The sequence below is a fragment of the Onychostoma macrolepis genome, chromosome 07 (genome assembly GCF_012432095.1).
Source record: "Onychostoma macrolepis isolate SWU-2019 chromosome 07, ASM1243209v1, whole genome shotgun sequence".
In the NCBI taxonomy this organism is placed as follows: Eukaryota; Metazoa; Chordata; class Actinopteri; order Cypriniformes; family Cyprinidae; genus Onychostoma; species Onychostoma macrolepis.
This window is the reverse complement of record NC_081161.1, coordinates 32,609,471-32,628,284: the sequence shown is the minus strand read 5'-3', so window position 1 is coordinate 32,628,284 and position 18,814 is coordinate 32,609,471. Positions and strand designations below refer to the sequence as shown.

The window sequence follows — 18,814 nt, the reverse complement described above, 5'->3', positions numbered from 1 at the left end:
TTTTGTGATTGGAGTAATTAGAAAGGCATTTCAAAGAATTGTTACCACACCACTGTGGTTGGATATGCGCGGGATGATCTCTCGGTTTCCTCTTGATATAATGAAGGAAAGCATATGAAAAGTTAATTGTGCTCATTTGATGTTCAAGAGCAGCTGCTTGTGTTTGATTTGCAGTGAGCAATGCATTCACGCTCGCTTGTCTTCACAGGAGCAGGACATCCTGTTGTTGAGTGAGGCATTTTGCTTCAGTGGAGTTTGCTTCAACTCTCACCTGATAAATACTTCACTATACTTTAGATAAAAGCAACTGTAAATGTAATGTGAAGTATGTGCAAACTCTTAGTATATTGAGTCATGCATTAATATCTGTTATGTCAATATAAGTGTAGAGACATGAGACAAGTCTTGTCTCTGACTTGGTAATCCCAATGTTGTCCTTCTGCAAAGCATTACTATATTTGTGTGCCCAGCAGAAAATGTTATATATATATATATATTTAAATGTAATTTATTTTTGTAATGGCAAAGCTTAATATTCAGCAGCCATTAACACGTCTTTACAGGGGAAGGGGGGGAGTTGAATTGATATGTGATATATTCTGGTTTATATATTGTTGTTAATAAAAAAAAGAAAGAAAAAAAAGTCTTTCTTTCTTTCTTTCTTTTAAAAAAATCTTACTGTGCCCAAATTTTATATATATATATATATATATAAAAAAGTAAAAAGTATATATAAAAGTGTATATATATATATATATAGTCATTGAAGAATTATTATCTCTGATTTTGGCAGACTTAAAAATGAAAAATCTTCTTTTACTTTTGTTGTCTTGTACAAAACAATTGAGATATTCCAGGGATCTCATCTGATCTGTAAATTTGACTTCATGCTTGTGTTAGCAGAACCTTCAGTCTATGCCAGTTGATTTGTGGGATCTCATTCCGCGTGTCGCTGCCACATAATCACACTGCCCTAATGCCCGTCTGTGCCCTGCTCTCCAAAACATACACCTGCCAGTTTTTCTCTCATTGATGGAGCAATCCTACGCCAAACTCTTCCCTGTCAGGACTCAGGACTCCCACTCCACTCGCTAATGTGCTTTTGCACTTTATTTTTTACAATCACTCAGTAGTGTGTAGACTTACTGAGCCCTGTGTAGGATCAGACAAACAGATCGCTTCTCCCTTTCGTTCTGTTTTCCCTCTCTGTGCAGTCACTCGGGGAACACTGAACTATCAGCTGCAGACAGAAGCCCAGTTAACCACTAAACCACACACAGGTGGGACCGCAAAACAACAGCAGCTTGAGACAGGGGCCAGATTTACGATGGCCTGGAGGGTTCCGCGAAGAACAGCCACCCGCTTGAGAACCAACAAATTACACTGCGCTCGAGCTCGGCTCAAACACGCACTCGTAACCTTTGCAAAGGAATTACAGCGATGACAATTGTAAAGAGAAAAGAGTTGTTAAACACCATTTATCTGCTCTGTAATCATTTGACTTGTATTCTAAACTCACTTTCTCTAATATAAATGGTACGTCTTTAGCACTTTCTGAATTTTTAAACAGTTTTTAGATTTTAAATGTGATTAAATTGCTCTCTTTTTCATACTCTGACAGCTTAATGTCTCTTTTGACATAAAGAAAAAAAAAAAATCAATCTTCTCAAACTCCTTTGTGTTCTCCTGCAGGAATCGGACAGCAATAAAGTATGTTCCTTATACTCCTTCCGGAATAACTCTACCTCTCCACACAAGCCAGAGGAGGGGGCCAGGGAGCGCGGCGACCTGCTGAGCAGTTCAGCCTTCGGAACGCCAGAGCGCCGCAAAGGAAGCCTGGCCGATGTGGTGGACACACTGAAACAGAAGAAACTAGAGGAGATGACAAAGACAGAGCAAGACGGTATGGAAGGTTTCAGCATGTTTGTGTGTGTCCAGATTTAAGAATTTACGTGTATGTGTGCAAATGTTCTTTTCCTCTTAGCGAGAAGCATTTTTTTGGCGTTCATTGATCTCCTCAGTCACTCTGTTTTCCTCGTTCGCGATCTCTCCTTCTGTATAACTCTGTATTCTTTCTCCTTCGACATAATCCATCTTTTTTCTCACACCGTACACATGCACACATGCAGTCTTTTAACCTGGGAGGACTGACGTGGCTATGTTTTCCAGTTTGTTCTGAACCGAGTCCAGTGTGACAAAGAGTGGGTGGCACTACCCCTCAGCTTAAGTGTGGTCTCCGGACGATGCCAAACCAAACTCTCAGACCATAAAACACACGCCACGACCTGACGCCAGGAACATTACCTTTTTATTCTTCAGTACAGACGACAGCATTCATGCCGCAAAATTCATCTACAGACCAACTCAAATAGCTCCAAGAAGACTTTTTTCTTCCATGTGTTTAGGGCCCAGAAGTATCCAAGGATTTGGCAATTCAATTTGAATGATATAAAATGATATAAAATACATATGTATAGTGTAAGAATTTTGTTATATGAAGGATTTATGCATTTGGGCACGTTTAAGTTGTAGTTTCTACAGCAAGTAAAAGTAGAAATCCAGTCCTGTGGCTGAAAGGAGTATCTACTGTAGTTAATTGATAACATTTCTTATTTTGTTTTATTTATATTTTAAATAATTTTAATGAATAGTTTGATGCAGATCATGCCGCAGTGGAGCGAGTCCTCTGGGAGAACTACCGAAAAGCAAATACTGGAAAGAGTTGCTGAAACGGTTCCTCTCCTCGTAATTAGTGTAAAGCAGAAACCTATACAATCAAATATTACACACACACACACACACAGTTAGACAGTATTGCTCCTTGGGGAGATACTAGTCTCATTTAAGCATCTGGGGAGCTCTTAGCCCGAACACTTGATCAGAGGAATAAATTAGGCCATAATTTTATTTTTTCTTCATATTTTTTTTCCCTCTCCCGTTCAGTGAAGGTCTTCATATTAATTTAATCGTATTTGTTTATGGTCGGTTTCATTATCGCCAAGGGTTAGAGAAATATTTTGAATAAGAAAATAGGACAAATTAAATAAATCTGAGTGAGAGGCTGTCAGTCATGAATATTTTCATATTCATAATTGATATAGAAAATCATGACAGGCCATCCATTATCATAAAGGAGCTTCATTTTGTGGGGCGGTGTGATGAAATAATTTAACAGCAATCTAAATTTCTGTGAACTGATTTAAGATTTTTTTTTCTCTAAAAATATTTCCACCTATAATTTGCCTGTCTGTCAATTAAGGTGCCGTATTAAACAAAATGCAGTTTTGGAAATACCACTTAAAGTGACTTGCTGTATAACATTTAACTGAAAAAATAAAATAAAATTGTCTTTTGATGTGATTTTTTCCCCCCCTCCTTTTTTCTTACCTCTCCAGCTTAATGGTAACCAAAGATAGTGTTCAATTTTCAATTCAGTTCAAGTTTATTTGTATAGCACTTTTCACGATACAAATCGTCGCAAAGCAGCTTTACAGGAAATTCAGTTTCTACGATATATTTAGTTGTAGCTTATCAGTGGTGACTAGTTGATGTACATATGGCAGAAATGTACGGTAAAAATCAGTTAATGACGTAATCAAACAGACAATAAACACTATTAACAGCAATGATTATATGGTGCAATCAAACTTATAGCAAAATTTGGTAGTTCTATGTGTTGTTTCAGTGTTGGCATCATCTGAGGTCCTCTGAAGAGTTGGCATCATCTCTTCTCAGGTGTTTGGTCATCTCAGATCTTTTAAGGGTTAGATCCAGACTGAAGCTTGTGTAATTCCTACATCCCGTGGCAGAAACAGAGAAACAAATAGAGACAAGATTAGCATAGCTGCTGTTCCAACCAAGTAAAAATTTGTTCAACCCAAGCTAAAGAATAATAATGTGCATTTGATCAGATATAACTGCAGTACAAGATTATGAGATGCATTATGTGAATGCTTGACTAAAGAGATGTGTCTTTAATCTAGATTTAAACAGAGAGAGTGTGTCTGAAGGAAGGCTATTCCAGAGTTTGGGTGTGAAGGGTTTGTGTCCTCATAGGTTCCTCCTGTTGTTTCTAGTAAGGTATTTTTTAAGATGTGCTCTCAGACCTCTGTGTACTAGGGTGCTATGCTAATGAGCCCCAGCTGGTATGGCCGGTTGCTGCAGTAATTTAAATGGTCAAGTGCAGCTTGTAATCCTGAAGGCCCGTATGTTTAGTGCAGGCAGGAGAGGGTGCTTCACTTCTAGTGTACAGCTGTGTTAATCTGCCCTTAATAATGGAGACAGAGCCGACCTCATGCCTCCACATCTCACGCCACAATCTCCCCCGTTGCACAGAAATTAGTTCCTGAGCTCGAGAGAGACGAGAGGCATGCGGAGTTCAATACGTTAGTGCCGAGATGCTGGAATGGAGCGGTTCTGCGTCCTTGAGGACGTCTCAGTTTGGTGCAGCTGTAAGGGGAATCTTCAAGCCCGCAGTACCTCAAATGTCAGGATTAACCTCTTGCGTGACTCCAAAAGCAATTGAGAGAGCCATGTGTTGTCTTAACGACAAAGCATGTCGTTATGTTATGAGAAGCAAAGAATGGATGAGCTAAAAATATCACTCATCTTAGTCTCTTATTAAGGGAACAACTGTAACCTTTCATTAGCTTGCTTGGCTAACTGGCTTAAGGTCAAATTAGAAGTGCATCCGACATTGTGTACTACATTTGATGGACATTAGCAAATCATTCAAATATTGTTCACTTACTGTTTTAAAATATTGCGCATTTGTACATATTGCCCATCTGTTATTATGACGTTTTTATACTACATAGTAGGAAAGTGTGGTAGGTTTTAACCCCACAACGAAACGGCAAGAAATTATGAAACGTGATGAAATATATATCAATAACTAGTAATAATAATCTCCTCGAATTTGCTGTAACATTAACAATCTCAAATCTGCAGGTTGAAATTTACAAATTTGCAGTAGCAGAAGATTAAACTATTGCTGCTTCTGTTCTTTGTTTGAACACACTTTTAAATCACTGCCATTGCCAAGCAAAAATTTAACCATCTCATTCCATCCTTTCAACAAACCTTGGCTCTCGTGATCGCTTTGGATCATAAGCTTTGAAAATTTTATTTTGTAGGCAGCACATACTGCAGTGAAGCATAATGATTTGTTCGTAAAACAGTGTCTTTTGATTTCAGTCAAGTAGCCATATATTGGGACATACTTGAAAGGATGCATTCATATAGGAGCACACTGTATTTCATACCCGTCTTTACACACGCTTAATTGAATGTGCACCGGGGCCCTAAGAGTCAACCGCTCTCAAATTCAATCAGACCTATTAGAACCGTACCGCAAGTCAGTGAAACTGGACTGTCATTTCCATCTCTCCTCTCACTAACAATCCTTAAAGTGCCTTAAGTGCTTGTGACCGCTCTAATGAATGAAAATATCCTGCCTAGAGGACTGCATTAAGCTGAATAGTCACCTTCGCTGTAAAAGCGCTACACAAACCACCTCATCCACTGAGGAGGTCTTGGGATTTTTTCTGTAACTGGTATTGTAAAACATTATTTATAGAGAACTCTCTGGTGCTTGTTGATTAGTTTAATTATAGAGGAAAAATCTAAATAAAAAGAAAGTAAAATAAACAGGACAAGAGGAAAAATTAGTGTCTATTATAATGATTCAAGGTGACCTTGTCTGGGATTCACAAGTGATTAAGGTCCTTTTTATGAAATGTACTTAAGTAATGAAATTTGATGTATGAATCCTTCACTGGGTTGGTTGTTTTCATTGTTGCAGTTATGTGGTATTCTTCCGGCGCTTTATGAACGCTCCTTTTTTAGTGGGGTGATTCTTTGACCTCTATTTGGATGAACCACACTCACCCTTATTCAACCTTGAATTGATTTGTTTGCAGTATAACGCTCCAAATATCTGATTTGTACATTGAGCAGCATGCTTAGACACGGCCCATTCTCTCTCAGTGACTTACTCAACAGTTACGTATATGGGGTTGATGAAGCATGATTTTATTTTTTATTTTATTATTTGTAATCAGCAATAAGAGAAAAATAATTATTGGCCTATCTTTAGTGAACAGAGTTTTAATATTGGTGCGTCCCAAGTTTTCTTTTTACTTCAACATTCCCACATCACTTTGCAGCAGGCGGAAAGATCTAGAAAGAAGCATTCGCACCTAGTCAAGAAGGCACGCTGCCTACTGCTCTAGTTTGGGCACCAGTGAACCAATGGCTCTGCCAACTTAGTCAGCAGTCTTGTATTGGCAGGATTGGCCATGGCTGCTGGTAATAGCTTGTTAGCTGCTAATCCACGCTTAGAGCCCTGTTCGTCTGAATGCCAGCATTACATTTTGCAGGCAGTTTGGTGGCAGGGGTTCATTTTGGTGGCTGAAAAATAGACCATCCACGCAGCATGTCATTCCTCTGTGATGTCTAGTCAGTGTGCACTGCTGAAGACCACACAAGAAAACTATCAGTTTTAAATGATGCGTTTTACTTTGTTTATAAAATATCAGCCTGTTTGCCAGGATAATTTGTTATATAATGTTTCCATAGTCCTCAAAGAATAGTTAAAAGACAAATTCCCTCATAAAAGATAATAAAGAAATAAAAACATGCTCTTTCTGAGTTTCTTGTGTTAGCGTCCCTGCACAGTTGCTCAAGCCCGTGCACCCTTGCATCTATTTTTCCATGTAAAAGTGAAAGGGCAAGGTTGTTAGACACGTTTAGAAATCTGTCAGAGCCAACAGGTGTAGAAAAGGCACTTTCTGAAACCGAGTGAATTACACCGGTGACAACAAGAACAGTTGCTAATGTGGCGTGGATGAGGGCTTTCTCTGGGGTGGTAACCCTGAGACCTCTGAGGGGGCAGAGGAGAGGCGAGGTTAGCGAACAGCTCTATACACCTGGAGCTTTGTGTATTGAGTCAGAGTTAATGAGTTTAGCAGGGGGGCAGATTCTTCATTGCCTCCATCCCACGTAAAGCCTGATCTCTGGGGCAGGGGGATATTTCCAGAGCCCTCCCGCCCTGCGGACCTTAGCCATTTCAGCAGCAGGTGAGCACCGGTGTGCATTTGAATAACAGCTGTGTGTGTGTGTGTTACCTTCCTGATCTGCTCTATGGGGACTATCTGTCCTCAAAATCTCTTTTGAGGCTCTCATTCTTCTGTTGAAGTATGTTAGTGAAGGCATTTTTTAGGAACCCACCCCCTCCCCTATATTTATACATTTCTAACTGAAATCTGTCCTTTTTTCTCTTTTCTTTAACATCCAGCCCAATATCTCCAGGCTGCATGTGTCTTTTCCCCATCGAGATTGGGAGATTGATGGGTTTGGGCAGCGGGAGAATTGAGTGCAGAAAGCTGTTTTACCGCATGCCATTTCGGTTGCATTTTTATGACCCTCTTGAAAGTGTTCTTGTTGAAATAGCAGAGGGGCTAGCTTTGCTCTTCGGCTCTCCGGCTGCCCTGTCATCTACTTTTGATTTCTATTCCACCTAATTAATAACCATCTTTGTTGTAATGATACGTGGCACTGGACCTAGGCTTGGTGCATACTCAATGAGGTCGACCTTTTTAATTTCTTGGCTAGTGTTCGGACCAAACCTGAGATCTGGAAGAGTGCTTCAAACGCGATGTTCCATCGCTCTGTTATGTCAGTCCACCAGTCCCTAGGGCAGAGTACACTGGGCCAATCATCAATCGTTGGAAGTTTTCTCGCCTCTTGCATGCTTCCGTCTACCTTCAACCTTCAACCGAGCCGCTTGTCTGAATGAAAGCGTATGGGTTTCATTAATCCAAGTGTTCTCGTATACATGTCAAAATATGTTAGTTACTCTTCAGAGTGATGTGTGGATCTCAAGAGTTGGCAGGTAAGCTAGTGTGCGGGTGAGTTGGTAGCTCAGTAAAGAGCAAGATCTGGCCCATCACTTTTGTTTGAATAGGTAATGTAAATCTGCTGGGGTTGAGCAGACATGAGCTGGAATGGCTTGTTAGGACATATGATCAAAAGCTCGTCTCCCTGCTCTCCGCTCCTTGCCAGTCAACTCTCTTGTCACCCTGCGAGGCAGACGTTAAATAGATTTTTTTTTTTTTTAATGTTGCGGGCATTCTGCCACTCTCTGGACTTTGACAAAAATGATAGCTCCGACTCATCCTGTCTTTCCCCTCAGAGAGAAAACTGTGCTACTGACAAGCCTTCAGCACCAAAAAAAAAAAAGAAGATAGACTGATACAAACAGACTCTGGCAGCTCTGTTCAATCCCTATCAAAACCCTCCGCAGCCTGTAGGCTTCATATCAAACATCCATAACACAAACACGCTTCCCAGAGGAGTGTGTGACAGGAGGGACAAATCGTTCCCCTCCTGACTGCCTAGTGCGGACCTCCAAAACTCTGTCCATGCTCCAAATAGAGTGCTCCTCTTTCAGATGACAAAACAAGCAGCTGCTTCTGCCTCACTGTGCCATTCTCTGTGTCCGTATCACCTTCCCTCTTCTCAGATTCCCATTAGTCAACAGTAGCAACTGCTGCAGAGCATTCCAGGAGCCATCTTCTCTCTCGAGCTCAGCTGTTGACTCTGTCCCTCTTGTGTGGGACCAAGCACAACGCTTCCATTGTGCCGGTCTCTGTCATTGAGCTGGGGCTCTCCTGATAGGAGGAAACGGGTGTTTCAGGGAGACAAATCACAGCCAGGGCTCCTGAACAGAGCTCCATTTGTCCCCCCTCTGACACTATAGGTACGTCTCCTCAGCCGTGAATGAGACTTTCTTACACTGCACTTCATATACCTTATACTTCATAAAATAAATAAAAAAATATTATATTATTATAAATACAACACATTATAAATTTTTTTTCTAATATTTACATTTAAAATGGACAAAATATTGTTTGTATTTATAATAACACAGCATTGATGTTAGGGATTATAGTAAATAATATATAATTCCTAAGTAAATATATCACAATATGTAAAGGGATTTTGTATTTTGTTTCTAAGATTTCAATGCATTTTTTAAAAATGTATTTACGATTTAGACAACATTCAAAATACTCATTCTTTGCATATTGTGATATATTTATATAAGGATTATTTTTTATTTATTATAATCCCTAAATGCACACTTAAAATGTCTGAGTGTCATTGCATTAATTAATAAATATATATCCAAATGTCATCTGCAAACAAATGTTACATTTTGTCAAAAAGAATTCTGATTTTTGCAATTGTGTTTTTGTTAACTAACCAAGTGGATGAATCACAAAGTAGTCAAAGTCAAAGTCTTAATTTTGAACACAATATTTATGTTGTTCTATTACTTAAAAACAATTTTCTGAGAATCTTAAAAAAAATAAAAAATAAATCTTGCTATATACTTTCTTTTTTTTTATGAAGTGACATTCATACATGTTTGGATGTGGCTAAAATGTACAAAACACATTTTGGGACCACTGTTATAGGGTATGATGAAAGTTCTGAATGTTGTCCCAAGCAACAGTGTTGACAAGGACAGAGTTGAGTCCTGCTCTTGTTTAACAGCGGTGTTGGAATAGTGGTATATGTGTAAAGCAGTACTGGAATGGAGTGGTTTTAATGAGCAAGCATCTTTATGTTCCCCTCTTGGTATTTGGATTAGCACAGTGAGAAAGGCAAAATGCTGATGCCTGAGAAAAGAGGACCACCCCATTAATTAGCCTTAAATCTGTCACTGCACAGCTGAATGCTGCCGGTGGAAAGCACAGGACCCTTTATGTAGATTAAAAGCGGTCAGAACGAGATGAGTTGGACTTAACCTGTAAAGCGTGTGTGCATTTGCGCTATATGAGTGTGAGATCACCACCACCCGCCTCGTGCTCAGTTCCCAGGCATTGACTGCACATAACTGGACAAAAGAGCCGGTGTCATCTGACTAGGATCAAAATAGTGTCAATGTAACTCACACCGTAGCCACAGACAGGCCGGTGTGCCCAGCTAATGATTTCAGGCCACATAGCAAGACTTGTTTTATAAGACCCAGCTACGTCAGCTCCATCTGGTTGCTAATACCACCACCCTTCCTGAAATTCACAGACACAACAGCTAACACAAGCCCTCCTGTACACACACGTACATTGTTTTCCTTCTCCAACAGATTAAAGCGATAGTTGCCCCCCCGAATTCTATCATTTATTCACCTGTATGACTTCATTTTATCTGCTTTTCCTGTCCACATCATAAACATCAGTATGGTCCAGTGTTGTTTTGAACATTGAGTGTTGTCATTTTTTACGGACAAAAAAATTTAAAACATCATCTTCTATGTTCAGTAGAAGTAGAAATTCATACAGAGTTGGAACAACATTTTATATATTCATTTTTTAAATTTGGATGAAATAAAAGATGAACAATACACATCCACCCGATATGTTAGACACAACAAAACGTTTACGACTCATCTGTCTCCTTGTCTTTCTCTCTCTTGCTCTCTCTTTGTTCAATAAGGTGCCATGGGATGAGATGGGATGTCAGAAAAAACAGATAGAAACATGTTTTATTGCTCGGCGAATGCTGCGGCTCGGATCATTGTAATTATTCGCTGAACGCCATCTCTCATTGGGAGTGGCCCCCATATAATTTTAAGTCTGTGTAGGTCGAGTGGTTAATACGTTTTAGGACCCTGTCATCCATTACATGTCATGAAGTTCCAATGATAGCTTGAAGTTATGAGTTTTAATTCTAATTAATGGTTTTAGCGGGGTGGGAAAGATTTTTTAATTTTTTTTATTTTTTGTAAAATTCCATCTACTGTAATTTGTGATTTGGGTAGCAACGCACACTTTTCTCACTCCTTTAATTTCTCAGAGTGCCCTGCCTGAGGATGGCTTCTCCTCAGTGGTCTCGGTCTGGCTTGCATGGCATATATTTTCCCCCATATATATTTTTTGTCTCTCTGTCTCTCACACACTTTCTTTTTCCCATTCTTGAGAGGTGATGAAGAAATGAGCTTAGCTCTATGTGAAACGGCAGCGTTTTCCGTGCTCTCACAGCATGTTGCGGTGGATATGACCCCACAGCAGAGAGAAAAAGAAACGGGTCGATTTGAAAGAAAATACGGTGGCCATTGTTGCAGAACCATGCAGAAAACAATGGTACATTGTGTGTGTTAGCTGTAGAAGACAAGCAGACTTGTGAAGAATTGAAATTCTTAACCTTTTGAAGTATGGTTACTGGTAACTGCGCCGTGTCTTCACAACCTCATATTATACTTGCTAGATGAAACTACATTTCATCCACTTAAAAATCACATAGTTCTCAGTGTCCAGCCCTGAAGTAGATAGATCGCGTCTGTATTGTTCAATAGTACTCCACAGGCGGATTGTATTGCCGTGTGCAGCTGTGTGGGCTGAACCCGCCAGTCACTGGTGGTCTGTGAAGTAGTGAGAGTGTGCAGTTACACGATAGCGTGTGTGCGAGAGAATGGAGGTCGGTGGCTAAAAATAGTGACCTTTTGGGCCCGTGTGCGGGAACGCTGAACTCTGACATGCTGGTAAACAGAGTGCGCTGCACGGGACCATAAACATTTTTAATTGTTGCCTCATAAAAGCGGAGAATGTCAGATGCAGCGGCAGAAAATATGCTTCCTTAATTAGTCAAGTGAGTTTTACGAAGAACGAAGAAGCCTCCTTTTAACTTGCACTTTTTAATGCACTCATACAGCACTGTTTATTACTGTAAAACAGTTCACTCGTGGCTGTAAAACACTAGTTCGTTTTAGCACATACCTAGTTTACTAAAGATAATCAATTTGAAAGCTATTTTAATATTTTTCTTAAACATTAAACATTAAGACTTCAAGAAATTAAACACTCTGTCAATTACTTTACCGAAAGCGTGTGTATAAACCGAGCCGTAATGTTTTTATGCTTGAAATGTCTTCTATTTGAATTTTACCAGCACATCATCTTTTTGACACCACGTTTTAACTCGCCGTATATTGTGGGGAGAACCCCTCAAGCACGTCCAAGTTGCTCCGGCATTTAAGATGAAATAAAGTTTCAGTGACGGCTCAAGACAGTTGGCTTCACAGCAAATTTTAATCTATTCATGTGGATCCTATCAGTTTCTTTTTGTCCCTAGCACCCATTAATTTACTAAATCACTCTGAGCCGAAATGATCACAGTAAGCGACATTATTCACACGTTTTTATTAATTCAACGTAGACGAATAAAAGTGAATGTTTTGAAGCATTGATTAGCAGAAGGGTTTATATCTGACAGTTAGATTGCAGGGTAGCCAGCATAAAAATGGCTCCTCTGCAAGGTACCCGGTAATTTAATTCTTGTGTGAAATTATTATAATTTATTACAGTATGTGGGCTCTAATGATTACCGACATGAAATGGAATTTATAAATTAAAATTAAATCTGCATATCTGTTCTTATTTTGTACCTTCACATGTGCTCAAGCCTGACAGCAGGATTTCAAGATGATTTCATAAGATGCAGCCTTTGTGTATTTTAATTTTTTATTTATTTATTTTTTCTAAAGAAAAAAAGAAAGAACCATTAATTATAGTTTGGTACATAAAATCCCAACACTTGAGAAGCATCGTAATGTTGTAGAAATGGATGAGGAATTTTTTTTTTGGTTGCAGATTAGAAAATAAATACACTTATAATAAAATAAACATAAAACAAAGTTTTGCACAATAGATAACGGGACACAAAAAGGCGACATACTTAGTTATGAGTTTATTTTTTGCCTAAAGTTTATATCCTAAATGATAAAAATTAGCAGTGGTTACCAACATCGTTATTATTATTATTATTATTATTATTTTTAGCACACCCTCTCAAATGAATTAAGAGAAATAGACAAAATTTTTGTCTACATTTGTGTGGGTTGTTTTTCGTAAGGAGCATAATCTTTGTTTTTCTTAATCTTTGGATTTTGATTCAAAAAGGACATTTGTGAAGTTCTTTGACTGAATTAAGTTTTTCCTGTCTGTGTTTGCTGAAGATGTTTCTTGTTGTGAGTAAACCATAATGAGCAGCAGCAGGCAATAGCGGAGCAGTCGGGGTGGGCCGCCTCTGAGGGCTCGCTCAGCCTGAGAGGAGGCTAAAGAGGACAGGGGAGAGAAAGTTCATTTTGCTATCCAAGCATTAAATGGTCCTAGTTTTCTTAAAAGTGACCTTGTGGGGAAGGCAGCTCAGCCGAGCTCCGGCGCAGTTCCTTCCAGCTGCACACATGGCATCCATCGGGGCACAATCACGCGCAGTCCCAACACCTCAGGCTCGGACATATGTTGAGTTTTATTTCATTCTTCTGACATTAATCCTATTCACCAGCTGTTCTGCCAGCTGCCACTCTCCAGCTTAAGAGGAGATTGCAGTTTTGGGGGCTCGGAGTATGGGCTTATCTTGGCTCCTGATCTCTCCACACTAAGTTCTGATTGGATTCCCCCCCTCCCCCCCAACTGCATCTTGGGCCCCCTCCCTTTCCCCCCTCCTAATATCTCCCTCCTCTTCTCAATCTGTAGGATCCTTGAGTTGTACTTCTCTCTCTAGAAATCTCTCTTTCAACTTTGCTTTAATTTTGTCTCGTTCTCCTCCTCCTGTTGGGGAAGGGAGGCTCCAGGGGTGTGTTTTAATCGCCTGCCCAAGTCTTCATTTGGACGGCTTGCCTTCAGAAGATGCTGACCCTCTGCTAGTGTCTTGCTGTCTTCACCGACATTTATTATTCAGTTTTCTTCTTGTATTTGGTGCCCAGAATCCCTCTCCTTCTGAGGGTGAGGGTTCCTGGCAGAGTGTCTTCCCAGCGCAAACATGCCACGGAAATAGTTTTTTATCCACAGCTTTGATTGAACTTGAACTCTTTATTTCTTCTGTTTCACATATTTCAACTTTATCTCTCCCATTCACGTTACTAATCAGCATGATTTATTTTCCTTGACGTCTTTCATTGTCCGATGGAATTTCTCTTGTGTCATTAGTGCTGAAGAAGTACCCTGTCGTGGAAGGCCTGGCCAGCGTGAATTGATCATCGGTGGCTGCTCACTTTAATAATTCAACCCTGATTAGTGCCGAGTCCTGCAGTAAAATGGATTGAAGAAGAGGTCATGTGCTGCCCTACTCAAGAGGTGAAGCCTCTTGGGAGTGGTTAATTCATATGTGCTTGATAGACACGTGTCCTGTTTAGATAGGTCAGGAATCGTGCGATTGCCGGGACGATGGGGTCAGCGCTGAGATTAGCACCTCAGGTCTGCCAAATAAAGACAATGACACTACAGCCATGTGCTATTTTTAATGTATGTCTTTTTATAGCACAGTCGGTTTCCTCGTAATTGCAATTGAGCCTCCAAAACACCAAAAATGTTTTTGAAAAATATAATATTATGCAATTATAACATTTTAAAATTGCAATATTATCATTATTAGTAGTATTGGTATTATTGCTGTTGTTGTTGTTGTTTTTAATGTTATTATTAGTAGTAGAAGTAATAAATAACTATACTACTAAGAGGTAATAAAAGACTTTCAAAGGTTAGTCAGTCTATTTACAGCAGCTGTCGACAGGAGGAAATGGCAGCGCGGTGTTCGAGCAGCCTACAGGTGACTAGCAGAGATGCTCACTAAGTGGAATAATGAATAGTATTAGGTGTCAATTAAATCAAGCCTTCCCCGAGGTGCAGGTGCTCGACAATATACTGACACATCTCAAGGAGCTGAAGCCTCTTCACCCATGCATGCCAATGCGTGCATTTGCATATTAAAGAACCGAAATTATTTAACCGAAGCAAAAAAACATGCAAAAAAGAAAAAAAGGGGCTTGTGGAAATGATCGAGGTTATTAAAACTGTTGACAGGGAAAGAAGGTAATTGGCAGAAAATGAGGGAAACGCTACTGTTATACAGTGTTGTGCGCGTGTGCGTGCATGTTTTCTCTCTGTCGTGATTTTTATGTTTTTTTTCAAACCGACTCTTCTTTTTAGCTGTTAGCATTGTGCGCCGTCGCCTGGGTGTGTAACCTATTACGTTTAGATTGCTCCCTTGCAATTAGTGCCCTTTTTGTCCTCACTTCAATAACGGCGTGATTATGGAGACTTCAGGAGCATTCGCCGCCGCCGCCCCAGCTAACAGCTGTTGTCTCTGGAACTAACGACGGGAACGACAAAACATGTTTTCTTATGCCGTTTCACTTTCCTGTCTGCCTCTTGTAATTATTATACTCTTATTTTGTATGATGATGGAGTCTTGTTTTAGTGGCTCTGTGATTAAGACATTCAGAAGATTTTCCCTCAGTGTTCTGTGCACGCTTGCGTTTGCGTGTGTGTGTGTGTGTGTGTGTGTGTGTGTGCATGTGCGTGCGCGCGCATAGCTTGTGACTCCAGTTTGTTTTTCTAAGGAGATGGAGGGAAATAGGAAGAGAGAGAGAGCGTTTTTAGTTTTCTTTTGACTGCAGCATCTCTATTGTAAGAAACAAATCCAGTGCAAGAGAAGCCTTGAGATGTGATTTTAGAGGGGGGACAGTGTTTTTCCAGCAGGAGCCAAGGAGAATGCTTGGAATAACTTGTTTTTCCCTCTAAATTGCACAAAACTCTCAATATTCTCTTGACCTTGGCTGCTTGACTACTTCTCTTTTTCTTTCAAGCCTTTTCTCTCATAACATTATTAGAAATGAGAGTGCTTAGAGGATAATTATTAATCTAACTGTGACACTTGCAGTGAGAGCGCCCTTCAACCTGGGTGGCTTCAAGTGGAACCATAATACCTCTTCTTCGCTTGGGCCTTCTTCCTCTTTCCTTCTCTCTCGCTCTCTTTCCGTTCGGACTGGGAGCGGTTCCTCTGCTTTCTCCATCATTAGAGGGTGCGTTCAGAAGAAAGCCTGGGAAATTTATATCGTCATTGTCAGTTGATCATCGATTTGGTAATTCCCAGTTTTCCCTTAGGAGCGGGCTGCTCATGTGCTGGACCGAAGGGGGAGGTTTGTCTCCTTCCTCTGAGAGCATAAGAGTGATGATTTTTGAGGTTTGTTGAGAGCAAGACGCATAATGTACTGTAGCTACACTTCATCGAAAGTCAGATTAAGGATGCAGTGCTTGGTGGACAATTGACAATAGACTGCACAGGGACAATAGGGCAGTTCACCGAGGACAGCTGTAATGATGTGTGTACTGTGAAGTGGAGTGTTTCAGGAGAGAGTCTCGCTCTTGCTCTCTCTCTCGCTCTCTCGTTTCTCAAGTGTAAGGATTGATTGGGGGAAGAGCAGCTTCCTGTGGTGGGGATTACAGTGGCGGTGTGAGACCTGGGGGTGCTGGCAGATGTTCTGGCTGTCTGCCACAGGGCAGGACTCGTCGGGACGGGGGTACACCCTCTCTGCTCAGCACAACTGCATCTTTAGGGGCATGACACAGCTCCATCCCACATACACAGCCGTGGAGGTCATTAATGACAGTAACTGAAGTAGGTTTTTTACATAACTCTTGAATGTTTGAGGAAGTTAGACTAGAGAAATTAGTGTGATCTTTAGGCCACTTTTTGTACTCAGCATGAAATCTGTGTACAGTATTTCAGCGTTTATTTTCTTTATATAATTGTAAAACATTGCAAAATAAAATGTTGGTGTGAGAAGCATGTATTAATGTATTTTTATTTTAAAATCATATCATTTAAATAATACAGTATTATATATTATACACTACTATTCAAATGTTTTGAAATAAGTCTGCTCACCAAGGCTGCATTTATTTGGTCAAAAATACTGAAAATTTGTAATATTGTGAAATATTATCACAATTTAAAATGGCTGGTTTCAATTTTATATATATATTATAATGTAATTCACTGTTGTGATGGCAAAACTGAATTTCCAGTCTTCGATATCACATGATCCTACAGAAATCATTTGAACTGATTTGGTGCTGAAGAAACTTTTTGATTTTTAAATTATTATTAGTTTTGCAAACAGTTGTGCTGTAATATTTTTGAATAGAATCAAAATAACAGCATTTATTTAAAAATATGTTTTTCCGTTACAATGTAAAGGTCTTTACTGCCACTTTTGTTCAAATTTTAACAACCATTGCTGAATAGAAATAATTTCTTAAACAACAAACTTTTTTTTTAAAGTAACATATTAATGTATTTGCTCATTGTATTTATTATTAATGTATTTATTGTGTGCATTTAATTTTAATTAAAAATTATTACATTTAAATGCTAAAATATTGTATGATTATAATTTTAATGTATATTTAGTATTTATATAATATCTTTATATCTTTCTATAAATCTTTAATATATCTTATTGCAGGTAAGAGCCAAATGCTACCTGTGTTTAGTGTTCCACTGTTATGGTTTCTGTTAGACATGCAGTTTTGGCTCTGTGTTCCATCTGGTGATAAAAACTATTTACACTCAACACAATTCCTGAATCTTTGCTGAGATTTATGAGCACTGCTGCTCTTCCTTTTCATCTGTTTAAGACCATCGGCGTAATCTTGTCAGCGGATCTTTGCTGTAGGTGTCCTAATTGAGCTGCTTTGTGAAGAAGAGCAAGATATCTCTGGCAGCAAACCGAGTTGTCGAGATCAGATTGTAGATGAGTGGTTAAATACGCAGGGGCCAGGTGTAGATCGACCATTAGTATGTCAAGGTGGTTACACTTCATATGCCTGTTCCTGCACTGAGATCAGTAAGTCTCTCTGACTTTACAACTATTATGGCACTTTCATAGACTAGGGGCTTTGGCTTTATCAAGCCAGAAGAGGACTGTGACATGCTATTTTTTCTTCTCGAGCGTGCTTCCTTCTAATCCTGGTGTTTTGACAGGGATGGTCTCCCGAGTGTGCGGATGGGTGACGCTAAGTCAACACCCACTCTGAGACACAAGTCTTTCTGTTTCTCTCACTTCATTGTCTTCTCTTCGCGTCTCTTAGAATTAGTTCCCAGGAGGTTTTAGATCAGTGGGTTGTCCTCCAAGCCTCTCCCCAGTGCCCGGGCTATGTCATATCAGTGGGACAGGCAAAGGCTCCGATGTGGCAGGGGCTAAGCTGTCTGTTGAGATGAGGGAACCTTGGGAAAATGCGAAAAGGATACAGATAAGGGCTATTGTTTTCATTCCAATCTCATCTGGGCTGAATTGGTTTCCCTCGAGCCACGCCACGCTTTATCCAAGCGGAGGAGAAGAGGGCATGAGGAGATTTTTGGGCCCCTCGTGGGTTAACGACAATAAAGTCAGTGCTTGCTTTATTTATCTGCTCGTTCTAGGCCTCTGACAGGCCTTTCCAGACAAGTACAAGTCTTTTCCACACTTCCTCCTCAGTTTTCAGAGTCTATAAATGTCAGACTGTCTCTGAACTCTTTGTATTTTGAAATGCGAATGCAAATGTGGAAAGGAAATGTACCTTGTTCAATGGGCTGTGCTGCGTTTCTCATTTGAAGTAGCAGCAGTGCTGAGAGATGAATGGATGTGGCTGAAGCTTTGTTTGATTTTTCAAAATGAATGGTCCACTTTTGTTTCTTTACATCGGTAATATGTTAGTATGACATTTAAGTATTATCCAGATGTTAAGCAGTGTTTCCATTGGCATTAGTGCTCTCTCCGGAGAAGATGGAATGCAACTTGGGAAATTGTGCAAAAAATATCCCCTTATTATTAATCTAAATTCCTTTCAAATGTTCTAGCTTTATAAGGGTACTTTGAAAAAACCCAGACATCTGTCTCATTAACCGCTTGTTTGCCTAAAGTGCCCTCGCATGAAAATGTAGGAAGAGCCGTATAGTCTCAAACTGTAGCGGACTGGTTGTT

At 39.8% G+C, this 18,814-nt stretch overlaps 1 protein-coding gene across 6 annotated transcripts in view; it reads left to right on the top strand.

The window, feature by feature from the left end:
* sox6 (SRY-box transcription factor 6) overlaps nt 1-18,814 on the top strand; it is a 112,978-nt gene that overhangs the window by 15,322 nt on the left and 78,842 nt on the right. For all 6 annotated transcript variants that reach the window (XM_058781375.1, XM_058781377.1, XM_058781379.1 and 3 more), the window contains exon 3: nt 1,693-1,903. In XM_058781375.1, coding sequence (XP_058637358.1) covers nt 1,693-1,903 — 211 coding nt within the window. The remainder of the gene's footprint in view (nt 1-1,692; nt 1,904-18,814) is intronic.